The sequence below is a fragment of the Hemibagrus wyckioides genome, linkage group LG09 (genome assembly GCF_019097595.1).
Source record: "Hemibagrus wyckioides isolate EC202008001 linkage group LG09, SWU_Hwy_1.0, whole genome shotgun sequence".
Taxonomy (NCBI): Eukaryota; Metazoa; Chordata; class Actinopteri; order Siluriformes; family Bagridae; genus Hemibagrus; species Hemibagrus wyckioides.
Genome location: NC_080718.1, coordinates 8,967,319 through 8,977,980, shown reverse-complemented (window position 1 = coordinate 8,977,980; position 10,662 = coordinate 8,967,319). Strand labels below are relative to the sequence as shown.

General features: G+C 37.2%; 1 protein-coding gene across 1 annotated transcript; it reads left to right on the top strand.

Annotated features, from left to right (window-relative positions):
* The first annotated feature begins 225 nt into the window (after nucleotides 1-225).
* Nucleotides 226-10,323, top strand: g2e3 (G2/M-phase specific E3 ubiquitin protein ligase). Its single transcript, XM_058400012.1, has 14 exons — nucleotides 226-736; nucleotides 927-1,024; nucleotides 1,818-1,919; nucleotides 2,015-2,139; nucleotides 3,135-3,297; nucleotides 3,395-3,501; nucleotides 3,639-3,755; nucleotides 4,426-4,550; nucleotides 4,767-4,875; nucleotides 4,974-5,272; nucleotides 5,670-5,851; nucleotides 5,955-6,127; nucleotides 7,664-7,875; nucleotides 8,026-10,323. Exons 1-14 carry the CDS (start codon nucleotides 682-684, stop codon nucleotides 8,271-8,273), a joined length of 2,115 nt encoding a protein of 704 aa, XP_058255995.1. The 5' UTR covers nucleotides 226-681; the 3' UTR covers nucleotides 8,274-10,323.
* The last annotated feature ends 339 nt before the right edge of the window (nucleotides 10,324-10,662 follow it).

Genomic DNA, 10,662 nt, shown 5'->3' with positions numbered 1-10,662 from the left:
TTTTAAATTATAGAAATTTTTAATGAAAATATTTGGTTTTGGTGATAGATTAACACGGCGTATTAGTTTTTAATCGTCACATGGCCAACTTCGTTTACTTCTGCAGGACTTTTACTTACTGTGAATCTCTTTGAGCCGGAAGCGGATGTGACGACTGAAGTATTTTCATACGATGTTTCTGTTTGAATTTAACCAATCAGAATCGGGTGTGGGTTGGGGTTTGTTTCTAAGCAGAGGGATTTTTAAAAAAGTTCTATCCCGACAGTCTGCTTCTTCTCCAGAAGAAAAACATTTCACTTTTAAGACAGACTTTTTAATTCGGATTTTTTTTTCCCGGACGACTTTTTGATTCAGTTTTATTTCTGTACTCGCGTTCTGGACGTTCAGTAATATCGTCGTTAAGTAAGACGTCGTTTTCACTGACATTGATCAGGCGAACAAGTCTCCTGTGTTTAAACAGCTAGTGTTTGTGTACACACCGCTGCTGCTGCTCCAGCACACACCTCCAGTGGTTTTATTTTTGTTAAAAAGAGAAATGTAGCCAAATATTGTTAGTTTATTGTCCAGAAACTAGACGTTGTTTTAAAGTAACGTTAACTGAAATACGACTTGGCGTCTGTTTTTATACTGCAGGCTGTCGTACAAACCAAACACTTATAATTAGTTGACGGTAAAAAAAAAATGAAGCCGAAGACGAAGACACGTGGTGTTGAACAGGATGGCTCCATTAATGAAAGTATGTGGTGTTCTGCTTTGTGTGTATTTACTGTAGATGTAGTAGAAGAAGAAGAACCTTCACACAGTTGTCAGTGGAACAGTGTATATTTATTAATCACGCTGTAAGATTAAAGATGAAACTGCAGATTTCGAGCTGATCTTCCGACATTTGACAAGCAAAGTGTGGTGTATTTTTTGTGTTTTTGTAGTCTGTGAGCTCTGCAAGCGTTGTGATGATTGCCCAGACAAATACGGAGAGAAGGTGACGCTTCAGGAGTCCAAACTCACTGTGCACTATTTCTGTTTGGTAAGGAGCAGTACTTGTGTATATAATGTTTCAAAATATTATGTGTATTGGACTAATCCTTTGCTGGTAACAAAGCAAGTAAACCGCTATCTGACAGGTGTGACTGTAAGTCGTGGGAATGTCAGAGAGACTGTTTTTTTATTGTAGGAGAGAGGTGGCTCAGTGGTTAAAGGTTCTAGATTATTGTCAGAGGTTTGTGGGTTCGAGTCCCAGCACCTCCAAGCTGCCACTGTTGGGCCCTTGAACAAGGCTCTTATGCTGATTTCAGACATACTGCTGTGAGTATCTGTATGTGTGAACATAGCAAAGTGATCAGAGCTCATTAAATTTAAACAAGAGCTGGTGACTTCTGGTGGCATGAGCATTAGTAGTGACCAGTGATAACCAAATGTGGGTGTATCCAGCGACACAATGAAGTTGAGAAGTTTTTTTTTCTTCTTCATCTTTTCTCAAATACAAATTCTCTTGCACCAGTGTGTGTGTATAAAATATATATTTATTATTATTATTATTATTATTATTATTATTATTATTATTATTATTATTATTGCAACCAGTAGTAGGAATGCCTACTGGCAACTTGCAACACCGCTGTATGTTTGAAAGTAGCTTTAACTCTGTCTGCAGGGGTGCCATGCTGACCTGTGCTCTGACCCCAAATACTTACCAAGACATGCTAATTTCACTGTACTGTAATGTATATGTGACAAATAAACACTGTTTCTCTTTGGCTCCTTGAGCATAAAGTATCAGTCACATGAGTAAATATAAACCCATGCAAATCATTTTGCAGCTGATGTCTAGTGGAATATTCCAGCGAGGAGAGGACCATGAAGGCATTCATGGGTTTCTGGTGGATGACATCAAAAAGGAGGTCCATAGATCTTCAAGGCTGGTAAATTGACATCCTGTGTTTGAATATTAGACTATGGTCTATCTTAGAATGCATATGTCTGTGAATAAGACATTATTTATTTTGTTTTAATGCAGCGCTGTATGGGCTGTAAAAAGCCTGGTGCGTCCATTGGCTGCTCCATCAAAAAATGTAGACAGATGGTCCACCTTCCTTGTGGAATAGAGCAAGAGTTTATTTTCCAGTTCACTGACTTGTTTCCGTAAGTAAATTTATCTTGGGCTTCATTTCTACCTACAAAGTAAAAGTTTCAAACTATATTCTTCTAATTGTATTTGTCAGCTATCGAACATGTTAGATCTCTAAACAAAATAATAACAGTTTACCCCAACCAGGGTAAATGGATCTCAAAATCACATAGCAACAGTTGTAAAGGGGCCAAATATGCAGTAGATGCTGGAAAAGCAAAGAAAGTGCAGGACCTGAAGGCAGTGTAAAATGCTTAGGACAAACAATTTTTCATATAGAAATATATACAAATTTAACAGTTGTTGATCATCCAAGTAACAACAAAGTCTAGAGGATGTAAACTTTTGAACTGGTTCATTTGTGTAAATTCAGTTATTATTTTGTCTTGTAACTTCAACATCTGTTAAGTCAAATAGCTTATTCCGGGCAGAACTAAATAAAAAACATACTGCAATTTATAAGATTATTATTATTATTTTTTTCTTTTAAAATATTACAATTTTGCAGACTTGGCATACGTAGGGGCGCATATATATATATATATATATATATATATATATATATATATATATATATATATAATATAGAGAGAGTGAGCATGAGAGATAGGTCAAATACAGACTACTGATTTCATGTCATTTGGCTCACACATTACTGCAACAATTGAATTGACTCCAATACGCAATGTTTCCACCCTGGGGCAATATTGGCTTGAAACTACACAGTTATATTTTATGTAGGAATATGCTGCTATCATCAAATCCACATTGAATGCATTTAGCTGAAAAATGCGAATTGATGTAGTAAATGCAAACATAACCAGACTGTAATTCATTACAAAAACCACACTATGGTTCCAAATCATGTATACATATTTATCCTTATTGCTGTTTTTAGTACTCATTTTTAATAATAATAGGTATATTAGGGAATACCTTTTGAAATGGAGTGAAGGGATTTAAACATTGTTGTATTTGTTCATGTGATCATGTCATTTTTTGTTGTTAGATCTTTTTGCAGAAAGCATCGTCCCACTCAGATCTGCTCTTCCAGCCCCACTCTGCCTCTGTCCTGCTCCGTCTGCTTGGAGCCCATCAAGCCTGTTCTCTCCTACTCTGTGCTCAAGTGCCCTGCATGTCATGGAAGTTGGTTTCATAGGGACTGTGTTCAGGTAAACCTCCTACAATATTTAAATTCTCACACACTTTATCTTTATCTTTTTTCTACCACTGCTGGGGAGTTAAAAGTTTGATGATTATCTTCCACAGAATCAGGCCCACAGTGCTGCCTTGTATTTCTTCAGATGTACACTATGCAACAACTCTGACCAATTCCAGCAAGAAATGCTCAGAATGGGCATACACATACCAGAACGGTATACAGTTTCTGTATTCAGCCAAACAAATAATATTTAACATTTCAAAGATCATTTAACAAATATCAAAATGTTTAAAAGTTTTAAAGGGCCCCATCAGCCTTTAAGTTACATAGAAATTCATTTCTGCCTTTCAGAGATGCATCATGGGAGTTGGAAGAGAATGCTTTTGGGGAACTGTTACAGGTGTATGAGCACTGTGATGCTGTTAAATGTTCCTGTGAAAAAGGTCGTAGTTACAGTGCTCAGTCAGGGTAAGCGAACAGAAGGGTTCATCATTTTTAATCAAGATACTCTGTTTGTATTGCAGTGTAACATTCTGTTCATTGAACTCAATTAACATAATTTGGTCTGTTTTGAGTTAAACCCGGAGTTACAAAATGTTTATCGGTTTAACTTGCAACAAAGCTTTGAAATTAATAAATATGTCAGTGTTAAAACTACGAGGAAAAGGGCTTTTTGCACTTGAAATAGTTAAGTCCCTGTTATAATAAATCCTGGGTAAATGAAGACTAGGAAATTAGAGTGCATGGCCGGTTTTAGATAAAAGACTGATATCCTGTCTTGTTGCTAAGCATCTATCTGTAACATTCTCACAGGCACAATGTTTCACAACATTTGGCACCGCAAAAGTGGTGCTAACCCTGCTTCGGAGGGTAGGTTAATTATTCTGGGTAAACAGCGTTGCGAGCCCTATTTCTAAATTACAAATGTAAAACGTCCATCCACCCAGGGTTAAAATCAGGGTTTAGAGCAATGATAACCCAGATTTAAGCACAGTGTGAACTGCCTTTTTATAGATTTTTAGCATTATGTCTATTTTACAAACATTTGCAAAGGTCTATGAATTTCTTGTTCTATGAATCGTGATTAAATTGCTCACAAAAATAGCTTTTCATTAACATTTGTTTCTTGGGGTAATAGGTTTTTTGAGATTGTTCGTTGTAAGTTTTGCGGCTCCAGTGGAACCCACCGAAAATGTTCTTCTCTCAAGCTTTATGCTACCAACTGGAGTTGTGATGATTGCAAAGCTGCTGTTGAAGGAACAGGTGAGTTAAACAAACTATCTCTCAGCCCTATTGGGGTTTAGAGATGTATTCCTCAAAGTGCTGTTTTTCCCCTCGCGGTGATTATTAGTGATTAAAACGAAATATTTGTTTCAGCTTCTCTAACAATTTAAAGCTTTGCCTTACTTTTAAGTAACAAGTTTTGTTTTTAACTTGTGTTTAACAGTTAACTTAATCACTACCTTTGGTTTGTAACAGTGTCTACGTTGCCAAACCATGTTAAATCACCACTAGCAGAGAGACAAGAGAAGAAAAGGCTAATAAAAAGATGTCTCTCCAGCATTCGATCATCATTCATCGCTAAAAGGTAAGTCTACTGCGATTTGTTTGCTTGGTCTCTCAATATTATTTACTCAGAATACATCATTTTGAGGAAGGTGTCATAGCAGTTTTTGTTCATATCAGGTTCTGTATGGACACAAGTCCCTCCGAGATCTTAAGGGATCTGGCCACTCAAATATCAACGCAGCAGATCACTGCAGTGCTGGTGAAAAACGATGGGGTGGTTGAAGCTGCCCTTCAGGCTGTGCGGCAGAGTGACTTCAACCCCTGCCACACACTATCCGTGAGCTTCAACAAAGAAAAGCAGAGCCAAAAGGTGGACACACAGCGCCGCTTCCTCAGACTCCTCCTGCAGCAATTAAATAATTCGAGTATCTTTGAGGGACCTCCCAACACTAAAATCTTGGCTCTCAACTCACAAGGTATGACAACTTAATGACACAGTCATGATGTGATTTGATTTTTATTGGCATAGATCTGAATGCAAACTTCTGTTTATGTTAGAATGTGGTGCAAAGAAATGTGCATATAAGTTGCCAGTAAATACTGTATATGCACATCTAGCATTCCTAAATTTTGTTTAGGTTTTTGATTACATTTTGCTTGTTTTCCTGTAAATCTCAAGTTCAGTGTACATTTTTCATTCTGATTTTATAATTACACTTGCTATGCTGTATTTCAGCACAAATTATTTGTGCTCTACTCCTCATGTTTTGTTTCAGTAATATCTGTGAACTGTTCCAGGCACCAAACCTGTAAAAGATTAGCTTACCTCAAATATTAAGGGTGGCTTTCTAATGCCAGCATTGTTGTGTACAGCTCTGAGAGATGATCTGTATTTCGAGATTGGCAGTCTGCTGGCTCTTTCTCTGGTCCATGGAAGTCCACCTGTGACCTTCTTCTCTCGTGCGCTCTACTACAGCTTGTTTCATTACCCCACTGACTACAAGTTCACTGCTGAAGACATTGGAGATGTCAAGCTAAAACAAGCAGTCAAAAAGGTACACCTTACAGTCTATCATTCTAGCAAAACCTTGTAAAACTATGCACCTTGGAGGCAATTTTTTTTCCATGCAACCATAAAGCTAAACTAATATGTTTCAGATAGCACAGTCAAGCTCTTTGATGGAACTGAGAAAAGTGGTTCTGTCCATGATGGACTATTTGCAAGTAGCTGGCTGCTGGCGAAAGATCGCTAAACTGGCTGACAAAAACCTGCTGCTGGAGGACCTTCTAAACTTTTATTTCGTCGTAAGAATGCAGTTGCCTCTTCAAAGGTTGGTCCCTCAAACAGAAAAACTAAAAAGTGGATATGAAAAGTTTATACACCCCTGTGAAAATGGCATGTTTTTGTAATCTAAAAGATAAATCATGCCAGAAGTGATAAAGTAAGATAAAAAAAAAATTAGAACACTTGTTGCGTAAGTGTGCACACTCCTTAACACATCTGAAAGTTTCTTTTTGCTTTTAATAGATCACTCAGTCCTCTTGGGTCTACTAACGTAGCACATCTTAATGTGGCAATTTTATTCCACTCTTCCTTGCAAAAATGCTCCAGTGCAAAAATCTATGAAATTTCAAGGAGCTTTCCTGTCCACAGCCCTCATTAAGTAATTCCAAAGGTTTTCAATAAGATTTAGATCTGGGCTCCGAGCTATTCTAAAATATCATCTACTGGAGCCACTCCTTTGTCGATTTGTACTTTGCATTGTAATCATGCCAGAAGGTAAACTTTTATATTCAACTTCAACTGTCTAACAGAGACCTGCAGGTTTTGTGCCAAAATTGTAATGGATTTTAGATCTACCTATGATTCCCCCACTTCAAGAAGAAGCGAGCCTCATAGCATGATGCTGCCACCACAGTGATTCACCAAGGGTATGGTGTTCTTTTGTTTTTGTTCCATTTTGAACTTTTTGTGCATTTTAGTGTTATGCACGAAAATTTCGACCTTGCCACATTTGGCAAAAAGTTGGTTGGTGTTTTTTGTTTTTCTTTCTTTTTTGGAAGAGGCTTCCCTCTAGCCACCATACCCTATAGCCCAAATATGTGTGACCAAGATTTTCCAGATATGCCTGGAGCTCCCTTAACTGTTGTTGTAGGTCTCTTGGTAGCCTCCCTGATAGGCTTTCCTCTTGTTTGTTCATCAATTTTGGAAGGAAATCCTGTTTCTGGTGATGTTACTGTGGTGTCCCATTTTCTCCATTTATTGCCTTTACTCTGTTCCTTGGAGCAACTTTATGTTTTGGAAATTTTTCTCCTTTTTTTTTTTACCCCTCTACTGATCAGTAATGTTCAAAATTGAGAGACAAAACATACTTTGTAAGCTTTTTGTGGACCATGGCTAAAGCAGTTGGAAGAAACCAAGATGATGTCAAGAAAATCCTACAGAAACAGCTGATCATATTGGGTTAATCAGAATCGCCTCATTCTGAATGTGATTAGTTCATTCTGAGCAAAACTGCAATTTAACAAGGGTAGAATTTTATTGTCCACTGTACATGAACATTATAATACGGTTATAAATTTGTAGCTCTGATGGTATAAACAGGTTGTTTAATCTGGTTAATTGTGTGGTGTTGGTGGGTTTTTGTTTTATAAATGGGTGCATGTTCAGTAACAGAGTGATAATGAGTGTCTGCAATGTATGAAATGTGGTAGCCCAGTAATCCTGGGGGCTCCATATAGCTACAGGCTCTTTCCTATCAACCTCTGTCTGTCCTGTGACATGACCTTGCAAAAACGGTAATAATTGTTGATTCTCTGTAATAATTTAGTTATAATCAAATTCTTTGGTTGATTTTTTTTTGTAGATTTTGTGAAGGCCTTAAAACATTAGGTGTGTTTGATCGAGTCCAGGCATGTCCAGAGGTCTTCTGCCCAATTTTTTGTGGCCCAGAAGAAACAATGACTGCAGACACTATGCTTTCCCTTTTCACTGCACGTTTATCCGAGGAAGAAGAACAGAAAGCAAAAGAATATGTGACACTGGGTTTCTGGAAGCAATACTTACATGAGTGTGAAGGTTTGCTTTTTTCTTTTTTTTTGTTTTAACCTTTGTTAATTAGTGCATAATAGTGCTTAAACAATCTAACTTGTGATAATTCATTATTGATTGTTTATTGATTGTTTATAAAGACATTTAAGTTACATTTGTCATCTCCTTTTATTCCAGATGGACAGTGTGCTGCATCACTAGAGGATGTTCTCGTATTTGCTACTGGTACTGATCGGATTCCTGCCATGAGCTTTGACCCACCTCCTTCATTATCATTTTTTATGCCTCTGGAACCCTTCTTTGCCTTTCCTCAAAGTCAAACTGAAACAAACCACCTCATTTTGCCTCTGCTCTCCTCTTATGATCTTTTCAAGAAGCACTTGGAATATGTTGTGTGTCAGATCTCTGTAATGCAATGCATGTGAAGTCTCTGAATATTGATGAGTTTTTATGTACAGCTTTCCCCAAATTTCTCTAATGGTGCTTATAATCTAAATATGTGTCAAAGGAAATGGTTAACAAGGACATACAGCCAATGGCCAAATGGTTGTGGACACCTGACAATAACGTGTGCTTTTTCAACATACTGTTCCGGACATAGTCACATATTTGCTTTTAGAATATCCTGCACTATTCTGGAAACGCTTTCCACTAGATCTTGGAATGTGGCTGTTTGTATTTGCTCATTTAGCCCTAAGAGCATTAGTGAGGTCAGGCACTGATGTTGGGTGACAAGTACTGGGGTGCGGTTGCAATTTATCCCAAAGGTCAGGTCAGGATTCTGTGCAGGCCACTTGATTTCTTCAACCTTGGCAAACAATGTCCTCATGGACCTCTTGATGCACAGGGGTATTGTCATGCTGGATTATGTTTGGGCCCCTTGGTTCCAGTGAAGGGAAATTGTAACGCTACAGTATACAGACACGCTATACAATTGTATGCTTCCAACTGTGAGACAAGGCTTGTGTATGGATATGATGGGCAGGTGTCCCACCATGGGTCATATCATGTACAATTTTTGTTTGTTTTATGAATAATATAGTTGCTCCTTCTGTATGTACGTCCCACTGGAAAGTTCTTTAATATAGTTGCTCCTTCTGTATGTATGTCCCATTGGAAAGTTCTTTGTGTTGTTTTAATCTACTCCCTTTGTAAAATAACGTGCACATCCCAAGTGTCATTTATTATACCTTCAGGATTATTGCTTATTCATTGCTGATGATTAGAGCTGAGCTTGATATCTCAGACATTTTGAAATGGTTTACTGACCAAAAGTGAAAAATTAACCCAAAGGAAGATTGTTTGTTTGCTGTTTTCATTGTCTGTTAATTTTTATCCATACCTTCATTCTACTGAATGTTAGCCATTTCTCTCAAAGCAATAGCATTTACTAATGGGTATGAAATTTGGGGGTACAGTACAGGCATTAAAGCTTTTGAGACCTATACAGTGATCAGGTACAATTCTGAAGGCTTACTTATGTAAAAAGTAATCTGGTTAAATATTTTTCCTTAATGGAAAAACTACTATTAGAATAAGTATTGAGTAAGCAGTAGCAGGTATAGGATGGTGTACATCAGCCTGATGTAAAAGAAAGGGCTTGATGCTTAAACACGAGATATTACACAGTTTTTTGTTTTCTGTAAATAGATGGTCAACTATTTAGAAGTCAACTGTTGGAATTAAATGTGTTGTTCAAAATGGTAATGCATAGTTTATTGTAAGATGCATTCAAAATGTTGGTTTATATATATTGTTTTCCCTTTTCTATACTTTAAAGGCTGTTCAATATTGCACAGAAATGGCATGTGTTGTGGAAGCCTCCACTTTCTTTGTTTTGTATCCTTTCCTAAAATTGTAATTTGTCTTTGCAGTTACATACAACTTGATACAATACTTGAGACATTCTCAGCTCAGCTTATTGTGGTCTAAGGCTAATCATCATTCTGTTTCACCTTGCAAACCAAGGCAAATAAAAGCCTTAATCAGTTTCAGTAACTCCTTTAACCTGGTCAAGGTCTTGGTGGATCTTGGGTCTATACAAGGAACACTGGCTGTTTGGTGGGGAATACCCTGGATGGTACGGCAGTCTATTTCAGGGCATAATGCACAGACACTTTCATTCACCTCTTCTCATTTGCATGTTATTGGGAGGTAAGAGAAAAACTATTAACCCACACAAGTCACATATCCTAAAGATCAGGACCCTAGTACTGCAACACAAATAGTAAACAGCATATAGTTTTTAGGAGCTAAATGATTTATGGGAAGCCTAAATAAAACATTCACAAATGCACTGAAAATTTGTATGTTTTGGATACTTGGAGTATGATATTTTCTATTTTCTTTAGTTTGTTGTTTTTATCTGAAATTAACATTCATGATATTCTGTTTCTTCTGATGTTTAAAAGCATGTAAACAAAATGGTATTTATGCCATTTATTTATTAAAGACTTCCATTTCTTCTGTTCTCAGTGCCTTTCTAAAAGTTTCTCTGCAATTATCTGAACGATATACAATGTAATAAATAACAAAAATAATTAATTGTTAATTTAGGTAAGAATCATTTTTGCGGGTTTTTATGATGTGTGCTGTTCATGAACGAGAGTTTAATGCCACCCTTGTCTGCCCCTGGAGGCATGCCAGGTGATGTCTACAGCCAAATACATATGATTAGACCACACAAAAAAACAGAGGCTCAACTAGAAATAGTGATGTGAAGTCCTCTTGTGGGTTTGGTTTGCAAGATGAATGGTGGGGGGCAGGTGATGGACCTTGTTCTTGTCTGGGTGTTCACCATTTTAAAACAAAGTG